The sequence below is a fragment of the Ursus maritimus genome, unplaced genomic scaffold, assembly GCF_017311325.1.
Source record: "Ursus maritimus isolate PB19 unplaced genomic scaffold, ASM1731132v1 scaffold_6, whole genome shotgun sequence".
Taxonomy (NCBI): Eukaryota; Metazoa; Chordata; class Mammalia; order Carnivora; family Ursidae; genus Ursus; species Ursus maritimus.
This window is the reverse complement of record NW_024426774.1, coordinates 20,125,957-20,148,330: the sequence shown is the minus strand read 5'-3', so window position 1 is coordinate 20,148,330 and position 22,374 is coordinate 20,125,957. Positions and strand designations below refer to the sequence as shown.

At 37.3% G+C, this 22,374-nt stretch overlaps 1 protein-coding gene across 2 annotated transcripts in view; it reads left to right on the top strand.

Moving 5' to 3' along the window:
* The window catches only part of HADHA (hydroxyacyl-CoA dehydrogenase trifunctional multienzyme complex subunit alpha), a 47,341-nt gene that overhangs the window by 381 nt on the left and 24,586 nt on the right, over positions 1–22,374 (top strand). For both annotated transcript variants that reach the window (XM_008700352.2, XM_008700353.2), the window contains exons 2-7: positions 8,152–8,193; positions 8,285–8,355; positions 10,722–10,855; positions 12,791–12,929; positions 13,892–14,011; positions 16,844–16,946. In XM_008700352.2, the coding sequence (XP_008698574.2) occupies positions 8,152–8,193; positions 8,285–8,355; positions 10,722–10,855; positions 12,791–12,929; positions 13,892–14,011; positions 16,844–16,946 (609 nt within the window). The remainder of the gene's footprint in view (positions 1–8,151; positions 8,194–8,284; positions 8,356–10,721; positions 10,856–12,790; positions 12,930–13,891; positions 14,012–16,843; positions 16,947–22,374) is intronic.

Here is a 22,374-nt window from a genome sequence, read left to right as displayed (position 1 = left end):
GTCTAGCACTTTCCGCAAGTCTCCCCGTCGCACTTCTGGCGTCACGCCCCTCGTATTTTATTCTATGATGACCTCGTACGTGTCCCTACTAGTCCAGGGGACAATCCAGTCTGTCACATCTTTGTGGCTCCACAGCACCTTACTCGTAACAGGAGCGGTCTTAAAACCTTCTTAGGTGGAATTAACCAGCCTTGCGAATTACTGCTACTCCCAGCTCCTTTCCCCAAAAACCGTTTTGGGGTTTACCACATTTCAATAAGGAGCTCGACTGTTACAGTTCCGGTAATCCCAGTGTGAATGTATAGTATGTTACATTTCAAGGGGAGGTTCTGCAAATTGCTAGAAGGATATTTTGTTAAATACACAAATAGTGCTTGTCCTATCTGTGGACACTGGGGGCAGGGTGATGGGGAAAAAGATAAGCAAATAACCTGTACCTTAAGGGATAAAATGTTAAATAATTTTAAAAACTAATCTAATTTTGTTTCTGACGATACCCGGTTAGGTTTGCATTAGTTGTGTTATCTTTTTCTCTTCAAACTGGCAGTGAAAGGGTTAAAATGGGTGATTATGGAAAATCGAGCATTTTCCTCCGATCTCAAATCTGTAAGGTGAAATGTAACTTTTTATTGCCTGTTACACTTAATACTGGCTGCTAATTCGACTTTTAATTTGTAATATGTCTTTCTCCTGAACCACGGTAGCTGGTAGCTGGAGTCGCTGTAAGGGATTAATTTTGGATTCAGACTTTTTCTGAATCTCAACCAATATTTTTAGTTTCCACAGGACTGCTTTGTGTGTGTGTGTGTGTGTGTGTGTGTGTGTGTATACCAATCATAATATTACAAAAAAATTGAAATGTAAAGACTGGGTAAGGGTTAAGAAAAAAGTCACCCATTCTCTCACTGTTAGCATTTGGTCATTTTACCTTAAATTTGGTTTATGTTTTCCACATTTATGGTTTAAGGCTTTATGAAGATCAGGTGTGTATATTTGAACTTGCCTATGTATTGGTTTTAAGGTACTTCTTACGGATTAGCAGCTGGTGTAACACTGAGCTGGTAGTCAGGTCATGTGGGTTTCTGGTCACCTAAACTAGCTGTGTAACTTTGAACAAATACCTTAGTCTAACTGAGCTTTATTTTCCTCATCTGTAGAATGAATGAGACTTTGGATTTTCTTAGACACGAGAAATCGCATGAAAGAGCAATTCAAAGCATTAAATTTGGAGTCTGACTTTGGGGCTTGAATTTGGCTCAGTCTTTTACTCTCTGGTGACCTTGGACAATTAATTTCTTCACTTTTCTTGTTTGCAAAATGGGGAATGATACCTTTGTGAACTTCAAAGGAGTTATCCTAAGTTTAAAGCAATTTTTCATGGACTAAATGCTCAGTACATGCTGCTTTTAACTCTTTCCTGCCCTGAAGAACTGATTCTATGGATCTGAGAATTTGTTTAAATAATTTTTACATTTTCTATGTGTATTAACAAGCTTAGCTTTTCCTTATTTTTTGTACAGAAATATATATACACATGTAAATGTATATATATTGCATTGTTTTCACCAATAAGAATATATGGCTTATAGTTATTGCCCCTTTGAATAACAGTTTATGAATTTTGAAAACATGTCTAGAAAGTGAATTCAAAATTACCTGTATGCCTGGATTGCCATTTAGATTCAACATATTGGTCTTTCACCCAGAAAGTCTGTGCCAGGGCCAAAGTTTAATGAGATTATGACGTTTACTGATGGATGGGTAAATTCTCTTGAAACTGATTTGTCATCTTCAAAGTTCAAACCCATTCCTCCCCCACATAATGCTGTAATTCTGAATATGACTGTGAAATGACAGTCACAACTTAACCAAGATATCTTGTTTAATTCCCACTCCTAAATCTAAATTTCTAATTATGTAAGTGGTAAAATAATTTCACAGGAAATGAATTAGAGGCAAATACTGTAGTAAGTGACGTGTATTTGAATTTGACTCACTTCCTTAATCCTGTCTCTTCCCCCAGAGTTGAATATTGAGAAAAGTTGCTCTTTGTTACAACCAAAGTAACATTCTCATATTTGAAATTTGTGTCAGCATAATCCAGCTCTCTCGGCTGCTATAGTTTTAGGTCTTGTAGGTATCTTCTTGAGTCAAATTACCAAAATGATTAAGAAGTAGGACAAAGGTTTCTTTTTTTGCTGGCACAGTTGATCTAGGCCAAAGTTCACCTAGCTGCTCCCAACTAAACTGTCCAGATTACATAATGGGTAAGGCTAGATTTCAAAAGCAAAGCTACCTTGTGCCTACCAACTTGATTATTTGCGGTTTCAATTCATTTCAAGATATGTCTGTACAGCTACTGATTTTCTCTTCTTTTTGTCTCTGTTGGTTTAGAGGAAGTTTTGTGTGTGTGAATATGGATGTGTGTGTTTGTGCAGCAAAGGTAGATTAGTGGTAAGAGTTTAAAATGGTTTGAACCATAACCTAACAAACACCAACCTGCTGTCCAAATTGTTGGCCTTTAAAAGTACAACCCGTGCCCGAGCTCTCGTACCTGCTCTGTTTTCTTTTTTGCTTAGCACTTACCTCTTAACATACTTTTTTACATATTTATGTTTCTTGTTTTTTTGGCTGTCTTTCCACCCCATCCCTCCCACCCTGCATTCCCAGTCAGTCCATCCCCACTGTCATCCACTTTACCCTGTTCTAGCTAGAATTGCTTATTCCCTGCTTCCCCTCCCACTGGAATTTCCACTTTACAGGCAAATGCCTTTTTATGCCAGGCCTATTTTCACCTCTTCATGTATCTCTACTGAGTGGGAACTGATTCTTCCTATGATATATATATCATCCCCTGCTGCCGTAGAATGTAAGCTACACAGAGATAGGGATTTTGTCTTTTTGTTCACTCTGAGTGCCTGAAACAGTGCACAGCACATGGTAGGCCACAACGATTTGTTGTTATTGTTGAATGAAGGACTGCAAGATGATACTGGAAGAGCTTACGCTTTAGTTGGGGGAAACACCTGCTAGAGATGCAGTGATTAGAGAACAAAATAGTAAATTATAAAAATCAAAAGGGATTTTGAAGGGAAGGGAAAGATCATTGTAGATGGAATCACATGATAAGGCCTTGTAGAAAAGGTTGGATACAAAAAGAAGAGTGATAAATACAGATGATTCATATTTTAAATGATGGTAAAGCAGAGAAGGGATGTATATGTTAGAGAGGTAGAGGCATGGGGATTGAGGAAATGGCTAACTTCTATCTTAATTTACTTGTGTGTAACACTGTGACAGATACTTTTATAATCATTACATCACTTTTATTTCTGTCTTTATATGAACACTGAAATGCACTAAGAGACTTGTTCATGGTTATATAGCTAGTAAATGATAAATGTGGTGGTTGAACCTAAGTCTTTTGACTCTCAGGTCCTTTGTCTTTGCACTCAGAGGGCTGTTTGGAGAGCTTAAAGAAGAAAATGCAGACAGAACCACGGATCAACTCACCCTGGTGCTTGTGTCATCTACACAGTTTTCTTTTAATATGTTGCTTGCCTTTCAAACCAGTGTAAAGCTGCTGTTTTCTGTGCCTTCTCTTCCCCTCCCATAAAGAACTGTAGGATAGGGGCTTCTGGCTGGCTCAAAGAGCATGAGACTCTTGATCTCAGGGTTGTAAGTTCCAGCCCCACATTGGGTCTAAAGAGTACTTAAATAAGTAAAACTTAAAAGAAATAGGGGCACCTGGATGGCTCAGTTGGTTTAGCGTCTGACTCTTGATTTTTGGCTCAGGGTCATGAGATCCAACCCTGCGTCAGGCTCAGTGCTCAATGGGGAATCTACTTGAGATTATTTCTCTCCCTCTCTCTCTGCCCACCCCCCACCCCCTGTGCATGCTTTCTCTCTCTCAAATAAATAAAACTGCAGGATAGAGGGAAAGAAGGAAGAAGCAAGAGCCTTGGCTACTGCCGATGGTCCCTCTCCAAATGCGCTGCGCCATCAATAGGTTCTCCAAATCAGTGGCTCCCACGTGGCACACTTGTTTGCTGTCTGCTTCAGTTTCCTTTTTAAAAAATAGGGACTCTTCCACGTGGGAAGATCCACACATGCAGTCTCCCTTGGGTTCAGCTGCCTCTGCCTTTTGTAACTCCTATATCTGTATAAGCCCTGACTGACCAATGTGACCCATAGGTAGGGACATCTCTATGCCCCTGTTCAGCAAGAAGAAGTTACAGAAAATGAGACCTTCTACCCTCAGCAACCTTAAAGATTTAAGGGTAAAATTGTTCAGGGGGGAATGATGTGGGAAACAAAGGCAGAAGAGAAATTATTGAATTTCCTTACTACCTAGTCCTTGAAACAGGCAAAGTGACATTCCTCTAGGGACTCAACTGCCTCATTGTTAATACTTTGCTAAGGGCAGAAGACAATCCTAGCCTGACCCCCCCACCCCCAGGATCCTGTAAGTCTACTTTAACATATAAAAATTCCTTTGGAAACTTCTTTAGCTCTACTCCCCAAGATACATGTTAGCTAGCAATCGTCCGCCAAGCATATGACCCACCGATATATATATATATATATATATATGTTAATACTTTGCTAAGGGTAAAAGGCAATCTTAGCCCAACCTCCAGGATCCTGTAAGCCTACTTTAACATATAAAAATTTCTTTGGAAACATTCCTTTATCTCGACTCCCCAAGATACATGTTGGCAATCATCCCCCAAGCGTACGACCCACCGATATACATATGAAGGGTCTCATGACTGAGTTTCTACTAAACAGTAATAAATGACCTTTCCTACTAATAGCTAGTCCCCTCAGGATCCTGGAAACCTTGTTTCCGAAATACCTGGGAGGCTTGCACTCTCCCTAACCCCTCCCAACTTGAAAGTGTATAGTGGGTCACTCCTAATGACCCCAGTGCAGCTCTTTCTTCCCATGCTTTAAATAAAAACACCTTATTGCACCTAAAAAAAAAAAGTCTCTGAGGCCCAGCCCCCTTAAATTCTGTTTCTGTGGTCCTAGGTTGTATGTCGCCCAGACATTATGAGTGTATTTGAGCCTCCCTCACTTATTTTAATGCTTGACTTCATTCTGGAATCACTTTCAATACTGCTTTGGGAATCCCAGTCCAGCTGGATATGTTGGATAGTCTTTTGGGTCCTGCTTTGGCCACCTGTAATAGTTCCCCAATGCAGAAGGGTCCATGCCTCCTGGTCAGATATAGATCATCATATAGAACCATGGGTATGGTTCTAAGGTTTGTTTCTAAATCCTGTAGAGAGTATTTTTGATAGAATTGGTGTTTAAAATTGCATTTAGAATACTACCATGACGTAAAATGGCCAACATGGTTTAATTTTATTGTCCATTATTTTTGATTATCACTGCATGCTAAGGCAGTCTAAGACTCTTGTTCGATATCCCTCAATTCTGAGCTAGATGAAGGTAGGGGCTCTGGAGAATGAGAGACTAGACAGAAAGAGAGACAAGTGGTCACAGGCTGGTGGAAAGGTTTAGCTGCTGAGAGGTTGCTAGGGATTTTAACCTTTTTTTTTTCTTTTAGTAGCGCTCCTAAATTAGGCAGGCACTCCACTCTTTTAAATTATGTTGTGGATTCCAAGACCATATACAGCCCCAATGTAGTCCAAATGCAGTATATTTCAATGAAAATTAGATATAAAAAAATTTAATATGAATAATTAAGAATGAAATAATGGTGAAATATTATTCAACCATAAAGAATGAAATCTTGTCACTTGCAACACCATGGATGGAGCTTGAGCGTATAATGCTAAGCAAAATAAGTCAGTCAGAGAACGACAAATACCGTATGAACTCACTCATATGTGGAATTTAAGAAATAGGACAAACGAGCAAAGGGAAAAAAAGACAAACCAAGAAGCAGACTCTTAACTATAGAGAACAAACTGATGGTTACCAAAGGGGAAGTGGGAGGGAGGGATGGGTGAAAAAGTGATGGGGATTAAAGAGTACACTTATCATGATGGAAAATAAAAGAATAAAAAGAAAGAAATTTGCTGATATTTAGTATATGAATTGATAGAGGTACATGCACATAATTTATTTAAAAAGGAATAAAATAACAAATACTGAGGGAAAGCTAGTACAAGTAGAGGAGATAAAGAAACCACTGGATATTATTAAAGCACTAATTCCTGGGTACAGGTATTCATGTGTACTGCTATTACATTCACTAATTATTAGGGGATGATTTGTTTTTATTTTTAGTGCTAAAGAGAAAACTTTTTTTCTAAGATATTGGAAGGTTTGGAAGATGTGGGTAGGGAGGAGTAAAGAATTAAAGAGGTGTGTAGGAGGGGCGCCTGGCTGGCTCAGTAGTAGAGCATGCAACTCTTGATCTCAGGGTCATGCGTTCAAGCCCCATGTTGGGCATGGAGCCTACTTTTTAAAAAATTGTAAAAAGAAAGAAAGATACGTAGGAGATATGGTTTGAAGTGAATCATGAATATGAAAGACAAAGGAAGAAAGAGCAGGGTGTTTTTAAAGAAGTTTGGAAGTTGTAACTAAGGGATGTGGACCCTGTGCTGGCCTCCAGAATAGCTTGGTTACTACCTAGAGCCAGATGTTTGGATTAGAGCAAGGCAAATGTGACCCTTTAATGGTAGAAAGGAGGTAGAGTAATGCCCAGAACAAACTTTGAATTTTTGCCTAGGAATTTCCCAGTGTTCCCTACCTTCTATCCATAGTCCAGATTGAAAGACTCTCTGTTGGAACTTCTCTTGTGATGGCTTGTGCTCAAAATATCATCTCATCATTATGCAGGAGAGCCTCAAGTAGTAAAGTGATTAGGAAGGAGAAGTGTAGCTGGTCTTTGTCATCCCCAGGGTAGGAGTATTCTTGGTGAAATGCAGTAGAGACCTGTTCAGTGAGAAATTCTTAAAATAGCATAGTGTGACTGGGCTTTTCCATAAATGGCCGCTTGTGCCTGTTGATTTCACCTTTTTTAAAGTTTTTATTTGAATTTCAGGTAGTTCACATACAGTGTAATATTAGTTTCAGGTGTACAGTATAGTGATCCAGCACTTCATACAACACCCGGTGCTCATCACAAGTGCGCTCCTAAATCCCCATCACCTGTTTAATTCATCCCTCCCCAACTCCCTTCTGGTAACCATCAGTTTGTTCTCTATAGTTAAGAGTCTGTTTCTTGGTTTGCTTCTCTTTTTTTTCTCTTTGTTTTACTTCTTATATTCCACATATGAGTGAAATAATATGGTATTTGCCTTCCTCTGACTTATTCGCTTAGCATAATACTGTAGCTCCATCCATGAGGTTGCAAATGGCAAGATTTCATTCTTTATGGCTGAGTAATACTCCATTATAAATGATTTTACTTTTGATAACACTGGAAAGTCCATCTCTCCATAAAAATACAAGAGGTTGTGGCTAGAGAACATGGTTGAGATACTTTTGTAATACATTTGGGACTGACATGGATCACTTTGTAGATTACTTACTTCCTAGTGTGTTCAGATTTCCACAAATTTAGTGTCTGAAACAATACAGATTTATTATCTGACAGTTATGGATGTCAGAAATGAGTCTCACTGGGCTAAAAGCAAAAGTGTTGACAGGGCTTTGTTCATTCTGGGTGCTCTGAGGGAGAATTCATTTCCTTGCCTTTTCTAGGTTTCAAGGCTGCCTGCTTTCCTTGACTTTTTCAAAGCCAGCAAAGTGGGGCTGAGTCCTTATGCTGCCATCTCTCTGGTCGTCCTTGACTCTCTCTTCTTCATGATTACATTGGGCCCACCTGGATAATCCAGGCTTTCTCTCTCTCTCTCTCTCTCTCTCTCTCGGTCAGCTAACTGGCAACCTTAATTCCCTTAGCCATATAACCTAACATATTCACAGTTTCTGGAGACCTGGACATCTTTGAGGGGGCAATTTTTCCACTTACAACATTTACTATTTAAATAATCTTATAAGCTGATCATTAAAATGAAAAAGATGGTAGTAGTCACAATAATGGTCTAGAATACATTATTCTCATTTTGGGTTTTTTGTTGTTGTTATAAATTCCAGTTTTGTTATATTTAGCAAACACTACAGCAGTTATGTTTTATAAAGTAAATAATTTTGAATACCTTTTTCTTGTAGGTTATATTTGCCGCAGCTTTTCAGGGACCTCTGCTTTGCGAAGTAAGTTTAATTTCTTGTTGACATGCTTACACTGCTTTTTAGATTTGTTTAGCAATAAATGTTTACAAATAAATTATGTTTCTCTTTTTAGCCAGAACCCATATTAACTATGGAGTCAAAGGGGATGTGGCTGTTGTTCGAATTAACTCACCCAATTCAAAGGTACCTAATTTAACTTGCTGCGGTCTGTTTCTGGTAATACATTCATAAATCCAGTGCTGAATGGGAGGGAAAGAAATCCACCAATCTGGCAGTAATCTTATATGAATTTGTAGTTTTGATAGTTTAACAAATTGCTCAGGGAATGCAGTTTTCTGGAGCAGTGGTCTTTGTTTAAGAATTCCTTCTAGTTGACCTTAGGTCTCAGGTTAACATCAAGGATTAATGAAATTAGCCTTCTATTATTGTGTAGGATGCTGAGGTGACTTACTAGATAAGAACCAAAGTGCAAGCTTTGTTTTATAAAAGTCAAAACTCACCTAACTACCAGCTTGTTACACATGCTTTCTTCATTACCTGCCTGAAATAGTCATTACTGATAGAAAATTGGCTGGGTTAAATGTGGTTGTTAAGCTTCCTGAGGAACTTTAATGAATGACTCAGTGTAGTTCACATGTTGGAAGTCAAGTTCTGTTCCAAGTGGAGCCTCATTTGCTTTTGGCATCTTCAACAAAGCATGCGGCATTCATCCAGCCTTTGCCAAGAAGACCTTTATTGCAGGACCTTTTGCTTTTCCCTCATCTAAAATCGGTGTTGGGGCACCTGGATGGCTCAGTTAAGTGTCTGACTTGATCTCAGCTCAGGTCTGGATCTCATGGTTGTGAGGTCAAGCCGCACATTGGACTCCACACTGGGCATGGAGCCTACTTAAAAAAAACAAATAAATAAAAATAAAATTAGTGTCAGGTTTTCATATTTCAGAAATCTTGTTACTAGAGTCCTAGATGGACTAGGAGGATATAGATGGAAGCAATTAGCAACTATCACAAATTGAGGAAAATAAGAACCAGTTCCCCTCACTAGGATGAATTTTGGTACCCACTGACCAATGATTCAAACTTAAGATATGTTTTCAGAATTTTCTAAGCTGAGTATTTTTTCTGAACATAAAATCAACACGTGCTTATAGTGGAAAGTTTGAAAGCTATGCAGAAGAAAATAACAAGTCATTTGTACTACAAACCCAAAGGCAAACACTTTTAACTTTTTTTTTTTTTAAGATTTTATTTATTTATTAGAGAGAGCACACACAAGTAGGCAGAGTGGTAGACAGAGGGAGAGAGAGAAGCAGGCTCCCTGCTGAGCAGAGAGCCCGACGTGAGGCTCTATCCCAGGACCCTGGGACCATGACCTGAGCCAGAGGCAGACACCCAACCAGCTGAGCCACCCAGGTGCCCCCACTTTTAACATTTAATCCCGTTTCAACAAATATTTACAAAATAAGATCATACTATATGTCTAATTTTGATTCCTTTTTTTCTTAATGTTACACAAATTTTTCCATACCAACAAACGAAATAGATTTATTTGTAGCCCACATATGATTCAGACTCTTAGGAATATGACCCTGAGTTCCTCCTTTGAGTAGATTGATTTGTGTGTGTGTGTGTGTGTGTGTGTGTTTGTGTGTATTAAAGATTTTGAATCATTATTGAAAACACTGATGAGATGTTATAGCCAGTTCAAAGAAGAATCCACAGTACAGACACATTTATAGGTCAGGAATATTGAAATGAATGTGCAAATGGAGACAAACTGGTTTTTCCACATGGATCTGATTGTATCTTTTGGGACAATTGGTTTGCATGCCTATAGACAATATTTTTTAATTGCTTTCAGTTATCTGCACTTCGCAGAGAGTTAACATAATTCCAAAGAACCAAAAAAAAAGATAACAGAGAAGGGTATGCTATAGATAATGCAGTTTCTTTGAAAAACAACATTTCTCCTATATAAATAATGTTATAGGTGGAAGTCGTCCCCTTAAAATTCCTATGTTGAAGCTCTGCGCCCTAATGTGATGGTATTTGGAGGTGAGATTTCGGGAGTTAATTAGGTTTAGATGTGGTCATGAGGGTGGAGCCCTCATGAAGAGATTAGTATCTTTTTTGTGTGTGTCAGTGGTTCCTTTTTTTTTTTAATTTAAATTCAATTACTTATATTATTAGTTTCAGAGGTAGAGTTCAGTGATTCATAAGTCTTTTATAATACCCAGTGCTCATTACATCACATGCCCTTCTTAATGTCCGTTAATGTCAAGAAATGGGCAGAAGACATGAACAGACATTTCTCCAAAAAAATGAGTAGACCTAGACCTATTTTTAAAGGGAGGGTTCTTACAGTTCTCTAAAGCTGAAGAGAAATCTGGGTTTAGGGGGTTTTTCTTCCTCCCCCTCTTTCTCGCTTCTAACAGTATATTTCTGTTGGATAAACAAATTTCCAGCAATCCAAATAGCATTTCATGGTGATTTGCATATCTCATACTTCAGATTTAAAGCCTTAGGTTTATACGTATTTCCCTTTGGCAGGTAAATACGCTAAATAAAGAACTGCAGTCAGAGTTCATGGAAGTAATGAATGAAATCTGGGCTAGTGATCAAATCAGAAGTGCTGTCCTTATCTCATCGAAGCCAGGCTGCTTTATTGCAGGTGCTGACATCAAGTAAGTATTCAAAAATTTGAAGTCACCTTTCATCTTGGTTCATAGTATGTTTCTTAGGCCTAATCATTCCTTCTTTTAAAAGAAGGTAGAAGTAAATTCTCTGAAAGTTTTCTTTTTTTAAGTTATTTTCACAAGTGTAATAAAGTTGAAAGAAGAGGGGCTTGTTGCTTAAACCACATAAGACTAACCTTTCCTTAAAGAAGTCGAAAGCAGTTCTAAGAATATTTCAGTAGAATAAAAAATACTATAAAATTAAACTAACAATGAGGTGCCGTTTTTTTTTTTTAACCCAACAGACTAGCAAATATTTAAAAGTTTGAAAATACCATGTTAGCAAGGACTTGAGGAAATAAGAAGGTTAATATATCACTAGTAGGAATGCCCATTGCTACAGCAACCTTGGAAAACATTTTGGCAGCCTTTAAAAAAATTGAAAATGCGTGTATCATATGATTCAGCGATATCTCGCCTAGCTATAGATATGCTAAAGAAATCCCACCCTTTGTTTTTAAGGACACATATATAAAGATGTTCAGCCCTATGTAGCTTAAAATAATGAAGAATTTCAAGCAATTAAATGTCAGTCATTGGGAAAATGGATGAGACTGTGGAACTTTCATATGATAAAATACTACAGAACAGTTCAGAGGAATTCACTGGATCCACACTATAATGTTAGAGCTCGAAAACATAATGTTAAGTTAAAAAAAAAAAAAAGCAAGTTGTAGAACATTCTGTATAGTATGTCGTTTATGTAAACATTTTAAAATTATATGTGAAATGCCTCTTTGTTCTCTATAGATACAAATATGTAGTTGGTCTGGAAGAATACACTACAAACATTCGAGAATGGGTGCTTCAGGGTAAATGAAGTGGCTGGTTGGATTCTACGAGGCTGTCAAAGGGAACTTTAGTGATGCAGCTAATATTTTCTTTTTTTAAATGGTAGGATTTATGCATATGTAACTTGTTTATAGTTCTTTAAAGCATTTATAAGGAGGTGAAATGCTATCTTAGTTTAGTGGGCTAAAATGTTAACAATTGTTAATTCCGTCAAAATATGAGTATTTGTTATATTATTCTTTGTTCTTAGGCAACAATAGCCAGCATTATAGGCTTAGTAATTTGTACTTAAGGTGTTTGTATAGTTTTAAACCTTGCTCCACATTGTGTTCTCTTTTTTGTTTATGTATAATAATTAGGAATTTATAAATATTTAATGTTTATTTTTTAGAACAAGTGAAATTATCTGTATCGAGTGCTTTTTCTTCTAGCTCAGTTATTTGAGCCTAGAGAGACAGTGGTCTACCTGGCAGTAGCTTCCTATATCCAGAGGCTTCTGTGAGGCTAGCTGAGCAACTCGCAGTATGTAAAATGCCAAGTACTAGTTATCTTTGGCCAAACGTACAGAATCCACAGTTTAAATGTGTTCAAGAACAAAGTAGCAAATGAAACAAACTGAAACTAAAGGACATTAAGTACATTACTGTACTAGATCTTTTATAATCATTAGACCTATAAACAACTTGAAAGCTTTTTTTCCCACTGGTGTTTTGACTGCTGTTCAATCTGGGAGTTACTTGATAGCGAAAATGGTTAATGTGATAGTGAAAATATTTACCAGAAGATGGTTTTCTCTTGTACGGAGAGCTTTGTAATCTAATGGGTTTTTTTAATAGAAAATAAAATTTTGCAACATGTTTTGTTTCGTGTTCTCTGGATCCAGAAATCTAACACTCTTTATGGAGAGATGATGGTGCTGATATTAGTGCTGTCTGAGGCGAAACCATTCTTAAACTTCTGAGTATTTGAAGATTCACTCTCAAATATTGGTAGACAATAGGGTAGGGGTCCAGTGGATGAGGTATTGAACAAAGTAGGGTATAATGTCATCTTTGGTTTTTTTTCTCTTCTCTGCTTTCATGTTTACTGCAGCATGATAGCCTCTTGCAAGACCCCTGAAGAGGTAACAAAATTGTCACAGGAAGGACAGAGAATGTTTGAGAAACTCGAGAAGTCCACAAAGCCTGTTGTGGCTGCCATCAGTGGCGCCTGCTTAGGCGGAGGACTTGAGGTATAGATTTCTTTTAAAGTCCTGAGACACTGTTCAGCGTGTTGATGGGAATTACAAGCTGCAAACCTGTGGGCTGTGGTTTTGCCTGCAGAGAGTTCTTGGAGGAGAATCAGCTTTCTTTTTAGTTGTCAAACTTCTGGATGGATTTCAATCCTTATTTCATGGCACAGAGCAAGTAAACCAAAGTGCGATGTTTTCATTTTTATAAATTGAGAAGATTTGAATTAGATCTCCAAGGTCTCTTTCGATTCCAAAAACCTGGTTCACATTTGCAAGGCAAAGATTCAGAAGTGTGATCCGTGCTCTTAAGCTGCTTATGTCTAGATGAGATACACAGAGCATAATATGCGTTTAAGTGCTTTGTGAGCAGTAAAGATGGTGAATAATGTAAGATTTGAGGGAAGAGATGCTTACTAGACTGGAGCATGTAGAAAAAGAGAGGGGAATTTAAATTACATTTAATGAGCATTTATCACATGCTGGGCTCTATGCTAGACACTTTCACATATATTAATTAAAGAAACCTGTGCCTGGTCCTAAAAAATGGGCAGAAATTGATTAATCAGAAAATTGTGGCGGGGGGGAATCATTTCACATATGGCATGGTATGAGCAAAGACAAGGGTAAGCAAAGCCTATTAGATCACTGTGACCAGGCCTGCTTGATTGAAAAGGAGGGTCTCTGTAGGGTACAGGCCTTCTTAACTTGGCGTGCAATGTACAGTGGTGGGTGGGTTCTTCTGTTTAGAGCTTCCATAGCTTTCATCAGGTTTTTAAGGAGATTCAGAACCCCAGCAAAGGTTAATTAGAGGGAAAGTATGGAATAAGGCTGGATGGAAAGGTAAATTGTAGAAAGCATCAAATACATTCCTGCTTTATAAGTAATTTTTAGACCCTCACATATCTTAAGATATTATAAAGTTACATTTTCTAACATTCTGATTTTCTTTTATTTGTTTGAAGCTTGCCATTTCCTGCCAATATAGAATAGCAACCAAAGATAGAAAAACAGTATTAGGTACCCCTGAAGTCTTGCTGGGAATCTTGCCAGGAGCAGGAGGCACACAAAGACTGCCCAAAATGGTGAGTTTAAGCCCCCTTGTGACCTTTAGAACCTCAGTACCTATAGGTCCCTTTATTTATTCTTTTTATTCAATTCTTTTGTAGTTTTGTTTTGTTTTATTTTTGCATTCTTTGGTTTATTTAGGTTTGTATCAGGGGAAAAAACAGTTTATTTTTAGAGCAAAGATTAAGAGTTAAGTTGTAGTGATAAAGAGAGCTCCTCTTACAGTATTTAAAAAGTCTTAAAAGTTCAAATGACAGGGAAAGTTGGATGGGAAAGGTGAGTATGCTAAAATTGTCATCCTGGGTAAGAGGACATAATTGTATTCAAGTTCACAGGGATAACAAATCTCTTCTTCATATATTCTCTAGTTTTGGCTATCATACAATTTCTAGACCAAGTTGCTATTTTGAGAACACATGAAAATACATGGTATAGAAATTGGAGATTCAAATAGAGCACAGACCATTTTGTTAAGCAAGAGAAATGTAACCTTATTTAAGTTACGCTCATCTTTACTGAAGACATAGTTCTTTTAAGACATCTGATTCATCTTAGATTTTTAGTCTACCAAAACTGCCTTAGGTACTTAACATCATAGAAATAAATGTGAATTGCTCTTGTAATTCTTTTTTTCTTTTTTTTTTTCTTTACCATTTTATTTATTTGAAAGAGAGACAGAGCATGAGCATGAGCGGGGGGAGGAGGCAGAGGGAGAGGGAGAAGCAGACTCCCTGCTAAGCAGGAAGCACAATGCAGGGCTCCATGCTAGGACCCTGAGATCATGACCTGAGCCGAAGGCAGACACCTAACCGACTGAGCCACCTAGGCGCCCCATGCTCTTGTAGTTCTTCATACAATCACAGGAACATTAAGCGTTGAATCAGTATTTCATAGAAGATGTTTTTTGGGGGGTAGGAACTGAAAAAATCAGTGTGGGAAATGATCCTCACTTTGTAGTAACAGACACAATGACTATACTTTTCTGTATAAGATTAAAAAAAATGTAAATGCAATATTGTTTCTTTTTTTAATTTATTTAAATTCAGTTAACATATAATGTATTACATAGTTTCAGAGGTAGAGTTCAGTGATTCATCAGTCTTCATAACACCCAGTGCTCATTACATCATGTGCTCTTTAGATCTATTTCCTCTGATACAAAAGGCATAATATGGGTATTCATTGTAGAATTTAGAAACAAAATAAAATATGGGTATATAGGACCAGTAACAAATTTTATTATTGATGTTTATTTTCTCAATTCCACTTTTTTAAATTCCTTGGTCAAAATTAATTTTTTAAAGATTTTATTTATTTATTTATTTAAAGAAGAGAGAGCATGTGCATGAGCACGGGGAGGGGCAGAGGAAGAAGGAAAGAGAGACAATCTCAAGCAGACTCCATGCTGAACACAGAGCCTGATGTAGGGCTGGATCCCACGACCCTGGGATCATGACCTGAGCTGAAATCAAGAGTTGGATGCTTAACCAACTGAGCCATCCAGGCACCCAAAGTCCTTGATCAAAATTATTGATCAAGGTCTTTTATTAACCCCTGAAGAAGTATAAAGGTAAATAAGGTATATGTTTGCCTTTCTGGAACTTAACAGGTTTTTGTTTTTGTTTTTAAGATTTTATTTTTAAGTAATCTCTATACCCAGCGTGGGGCTTGAACTTACAACCCCGAGATCAAGAGTTGCGTGCATTACCAAATGAACCAGCCAGGTGCCCCTTGAACTTATAGTTCAGTTTGTTCCTTCTGTGCACAGTACCATCTTACCAGTTTTTCAAATCCATGGGTCATATTTCATGATAAATATTAGAGGCAGATCTTTCTCCTGTTTGTATGATCTCATTGCTGTATGCTATAGAACCAAAAGAGGCCAATCAGGCTTTTGAATTCATAAGGAGAGGAAAAGAACAGTCAGACCTGGAGGCTGCAGAGCAATCTTAATATCTCACTGAACCCTACAGCTTCAGGTACTATTGATGCCTCAGTGAAAACAAGTCTCACAGAAATACTCTTTAGAGGGAAGTTGATATGAGCTGGGCACAGAAAAATAGGAAGATTTATGTGTTTTCTGATAATAGTGTGCATTCCTTCATAGAAATTGTCAAGGGGATTTATTGAAAGAATACATAAGCCTATATGGGTGTAGAAAATATTGCTGGGTTTCTTTCATTGTTTTATAATAGTTGGTATTTGAATGTTGCTAGAAACCATTCTTCTAGTACTTACATAAGAAGCTCTAGCTGAGTTCTATTTTTAAGCCTAAAATTCTTTTAAAAACGTTGGGCACCTGGGTAGCTCAATTGGTTAAGCATCCGGGTCTTGATTTCAGCTCAGGTCATGGTCTCAGTGTCCAGGGATCCAGCCGCCCCACCCCCCACCCCCTGGGTTTTCCCTCTCTCTCAAATAAAGAAATCTTTTTTTTTAATTAAAAATAAATAAATTAAATAAAGACATTGCCAAAACTGTCAGGTTTCTCAGTCTCCACTAGTTCCACTAAAGGAATTTTAAGTATTATATAAATGACATAATATATAAACGCACAGTTTTAGGAAACATGAAATTATTTCTCTACCTTATCAATTCCATAAGACAGAAATCTTACATATTGAATTAAAAGAAGAGATACAGACATTTTTGCTTCAACTGGAGGTGTCTAATCCCAAAAGTTACCTTAATGTGTACTGGTGTGTAAAATTTAAGTGATCGATAAATAGCATAAAAATCTGGTTTGACTTTCCTCATTTAAATATTTATTTTGCTCAGTTGAATGATTTGTAAACTGTAATTGTCACTCTGATATTTTTCCCCTTGTACTCTGATCCTTGCTTGCTTGTTAGGTGGGTGTGCCTGCTGCTTTTGACATGATGTTGACTGGTAGAAACATTCGTGCAGACAGAGCAAAGAAAATGGGACTGGTTGACCAATTGGTGGAACCCCTGGGTGAGTGGCAGCATGCCTCGGAATTGAGCCTTATAAAGTTATTTTTTAAAAAGTTAATATCTTAAATATTGGTTAGAGTGAAATTCAAACTCCCAAGAAATTGAGTCATTCTGAAGACTGAAGTTTTCTGAATATAGCTCATACTAAATCATTTCTAACATTAATCACCCCAACTTCTATTTTATTTTATAAATTGGACATCAAGAGTACAGAATTGAATCAAGTCCTTATTTTTGGTTCTTAAATTACCTGTATCATTATTCATGATAACCCCTTCTTCAGTTTTTGTGTCTGTTTTAGTAATACAATAAACATGTATGAAACAACCTGAGGATGTTACCAGTAGTTGACATCTACTGATGTGCTGCTTCCCTACATACAACTTCTTTGCCTCCCCTCACCCAAGGAAACCACTATTCCAGATTGTGTGTTCATCACCCTCTTACGTTTCTTAAAAATCAGCGTTATTTGAGATATTATGTAATAACAAATTTACCAATTTTTAATGTATAATTTGAGTTTTGACAAGTGTATAAGCTATGTAACCGCCACCACAGTCATTTATAATAGAACATTTCTAGTATATAGCTTTTTGTGTCATCTTTCATTTTAGTGTAATGCTTTTGAGATTCATCCATGTTGCATATATCAACAGCTTGTTCCTTCTTAATGCTGAGTGTTATTTCATCGTATAGATTTATCATAATTTGTTTATCCATTCACCAAATGACGGAAATTTGAGTTGTTTCCAGTTTGTGGCTGTTCAGAATAGAGCTGCTATGAGCATTCATCCACAAGGCTTTGTGTTTACATATATTTCATTTCTCCTAGACAAATAACCAAAGAGTAGATTGGCTGATCATCATAAGATTTGTGTGTGGCTTTTAAGAAACTGTCAAACTGTTTTCTCAAAATGGTTATACCATTTTGCATTCCTACCAGCAGTGTATGAGAGTTCTGGTTGCCAACTGCTTTGCATGGTCAGCCTTTTTAATTTTAATAGAAGCGTAGTAATATCTCATTGTGGTTTTAATTTATATTTTCCTAATGACCAGAGACACTAAGTTTCTTTCATGTGTTGATTTGCCTTCTGTATATCTTCTGGTAAAGTGTCTGTTCAGATGTCTTGCCCATTTTGTTTGACTGAGTTTTTCTCATTATTGAGTTTCCAGAGTTCTTTATATCAGAATACAAATCCTTTGTGAGATTTGTGATTTGCAAATATTTTCTTCCTGTCTTCATTATCTAAATGCAGAAATTCTTAATTTTCGTGAAGTCCATTGTATCAGGATCTTCTTTTATGGGTCATGCTGTTGTTGTTGTATCTAAGAAATCTTTTCTTAGCAAGACTGCAAAGATTTTCTCCTATATTTTCTTCTGGAAGTTTTGTGGTTTAGCTCTTCCATTTTTGTCTGTGATCCATTTCAAGTTAACTTTTGTATGTGATATGAGGTAGATGGAGTTTTTTGGGGGGGCGGGGAGGTTGCAAATGAATATCCAATGTCCTGGCGCAGTTTGTTGAAAATACTCTTCTTTCCCCATTGACCTACTTTGACACCTTGGTCAAAAATCAGTTGACTCCATATGTTTGAGTCTATATCTGGATTTCTTATCTCCAGTTATCTATATGTCTTTACTTAAGCCAGTATCATACTGTCTTGATTATTATGTTTTAGTAAATCTTGAAATCAGGTAGTATGACCTCTTATATTTTGGTTCTCTTTCAAAATTTATTTTGCCTATACTGGTTTATTTGCATTTACTATAAATTTTATAATCATCCATAACTACAAAAGTACATGCGAGGATTCTGATTGGAATCACCCTGAATCAATGTATCAGTTTGAGGAGAATTGACATCTTTAACATATTGAGTCTTTTCATCATGAGTAGGGTATAACTCTGTTTATTTAGATCATCTTTAATTTCTCTCCGCAGTGTTTTATACTTTTCTTTGAGCATAACTTGCACACAGTTTGTTAAATTTATACCTCGGTACTTCATACTTTTAGGACATTATACTTTTTTAACTTTAATTTTCTCATTAACCACTAATATATTTATATATTTACATATATAAATACAACTGATTTTTGTACATGGACCTTGTATTCTGTGACCTTGCTAAATTTATTTATTCTAGTAACTTTTCCTATAGATTTCTAAGGAGTTTTTATATAAATAGTAATGTCTATAAATAAAGACATTTTGGTTTTTTCCTTTCCCATCTTGTTGGCATTTGTTTTTTGTTTTTGTTTTTTTTCTTGACTGACTGCAATGGCTAAGGTCTTTAGTACAATATTGGATAGAGGTAGTGAAAGCAGATATTGTTAACTTGTTCCCCATCTTAGGGGAAGAGCATTCACTCTGATGCTGTAGGGTGTATGGTGTTAGCTGTAGCTTTTTTTATATATGCCCTTATCAGATTGCAGACATTTCTTTTTATCTATAGTTTGCTGAGAATAGATGTTGAATTTTGTCAAATGTTCTTTCTGCATCTAATGAGGTGATTGTGTGGTTTTTGTCTTTTTTAGTCTATTAGTAGTATCAGTTACATTGAGTTTGTCTGTTGAACCAGACTTGCATTCCTGGAATAAACTCCACTTGGTCATAATGTATTATCCTTTGTATAAATTGACAGGATCAGCTAAAATTCTGTAAAGGATTTTTATGTCTGGTCATGAGAGATAATGGTCTCAGGGATAATTTTCTTATGCTATCTTTTTTTGGTGTCAGTATCAGAATAATGCTGGCTTCATAAAATGAATTGGAAAGGTTTTTGGGGTGTTATTTTTGGTTTTGTTTTGTTTTGTTTTCCTATTTTCTGGAAGATTGTGTGTAGAATTGGTATTATTTCTTCTTTAAATACTTGATAGAATTCACCAGTGAAGTCATATATGGACTTGGAATTTTCTTTGTTAGGAAGGTTTTTATATATAAATTCTATTTCCTTCATAAATATAGGTCTATTCAGGTTCCCCTTTTTTTTTGAGCAAGCTTATAGTAGTTTGTTTCTCAAAGATTTTGTCCTTTTTATTTAACTTGCTAAATGTGTTGCAATGAAATTGTTTATAATACTTTATTATTATTCTTTCAATATCTTTATACTCTGAAAAGGTAGATATCATTTATACTCTTTCATTCCTGATAATGATAATTTGTCTTCTTTGTTTTGTCCCTGATGAGTCTGGCTAGAAATTTATCAAGAACCATCTTTTTTAGTTTCATTGGTTTTCCTCTGTTTATTTGCTTTTTATTGATTTCAGCTATTCATTATTTCTGCTTGCTTTGGGTTTAATTTGTTTTTTAATTTTTAATTTGTTTTTTAATTTTTCTAGTTTCTCAAGGTAGAAGCTTAGATCATTGATTTTAAGCCTTTATTTCCCTAACATAAGCGTTTCAAGTTGTCCGTTGCTCTCTTAGCATTGCTTTATCCGCATATTTTAATATTATGTTTTCGCTTCCATGAAGGTCAGAGTATTTTCAGATTTCCCGTGACTTCTTCTGTGATCCATGTGTAATTTGGAAGTGTGTTGTTTAATTTCTAAATATTTGCAGATGTTTCAGAATCTTTCTGTTGCTGATTTCCAGTTTAATGCTGTTATGATCAGAGTATGGTTGATCCTTATTATTTGCAAGCTCCTTATCTGCGAATTCACCTACTCACTAAAATTTGTTGTGACCCCAAAAATAATACATATGATGCTTTTGTAGTCATTAATAGACACGTACAGAGTGGTGACAAAGTCACATCTCCCAGTGCGTACGTTCCAGCTGAGGTCAAACAAGGTAACATTCTGCCTTCTTATTTCAGCTCTCATTTAGCCAACAAGTATCCTTTTCATGGCCTATTTAGTGCCATATTCTTCTCTATTTTTTTTTGTGTGTGTGTGCTTTTTGGTTGTAATTTCACTGTTTAAAATGATAAGAGCTAGGAGTGGAAGAGTACTGAGTCAGAGTAGGAGAAGTGTCTTTAAGGTTTTCTCTTTCTCCCCCAATAAGGAGGCCTCATCAGAGGCACCTAAGTAGACCTTTTTTGAAGGTCCCAAACAGACAGGAATGAGGCACTTGGGGTAAGAATGCAAATACATGTACGAGCATAGCCAGCAGGGTATACCTGAGTTATTGACTGCAACTCCTGTTAAAGTCTGCAGTGCATTGGCTGTACACCAGGTCTGTTGTGGGAAGGACAGCTTTCCTTGTGGGGCCTGCTGGGCAAAAGTCTTTCTAATTGCCTGTGGTTGGGCCTGAAAAATCACACGTAGGTTTTTGGCCAGGGGCTGGGCCCCTCAATTTCTACAAATGGTCATGTGGCCATAGCTATACCTATTTCTAGCAAAGAAGTACCTCAGCTGGTTGTGGTTCTTTGCCTAGTGTGGTGACCTTCATTCCTAGAAGGTCTGGGCCACTAGGAGTCCTGCATGAGTTGAGTTGTTGTAGTTTTCCATTAACTAATTACAGGCCATGATAGCACTAAGAGGACCCCCTAAGAGATCTGTCATATTCAAGACATACCTTTCCTTATTCCCGTTGTTCAGTAGGAGAATCAGGATTGTAGTTGGTATCAGTGTACAATGAGTGTAGTTGGTAATCGGGATTAATAGTCCTGGAAGGGGACTGCAGTGCTGCAGCAGTGCACTTGTCAGATGTCGCCTGCATTTGATACAGAACTATCTACAGACCAGGCCTGAGTTTTCTCTTCCCCAGTCATCTGGTCATAAGGAACTCCCCCATGAGGCCATAGGGGCAAACTGGGACAGAGAAAGAGGAGTAAGGAAAGTTTGGTCACTTTCTCATATAACTTGTGCCGTTAGGATCTGCTCAAGCCCTCTCTCATGTACACCGACCCCATTTGGTCATGCAGTGGAGTGCTGTTACACACAGTGAACTTTTTGGCTGAGTGGGCCAAACAACCACCATTTCATGATGGGCAGCTCGGGTCTCATGGTAATCTGAGGACCCATGGTTAATTAATTAAACTTTGTGAGTCCCTGCCAAGGCCCACTAGCAAGCCAAAAGCTGTTTCTCAGTAGGAGAGTAGTTATTCACAGAGAATGGTAGGGCTTTCCTCCAAATTCCTAAGTGTCTGTACTATGATTTGCCTATAGGGTCCTCCTCTCAAGGACTCCAAACAGCATTTCTGTCTACCACTGACACTTCATGCACCATCAGATCCGAATCATATGGTCCAAATAGCTTTTCTTTCTGGGCCCCACTCAATACTAGCGGCCTTCGAGTTACTCAGTAAAGGGGCTGGAGTAGCACACCCACATGAAATGTTGCCTCTAACATCCAAAGAGACCCACTAGGTGTTGTGCCTATTTTTCTGTGGCAGGAGGGGCCAGATGCAACAACTTATCCTTCACCTTGGAATGGATGTCAACATGCCCCACACCACTGGACCCCTAGAAATTTCACTAAGATGGGT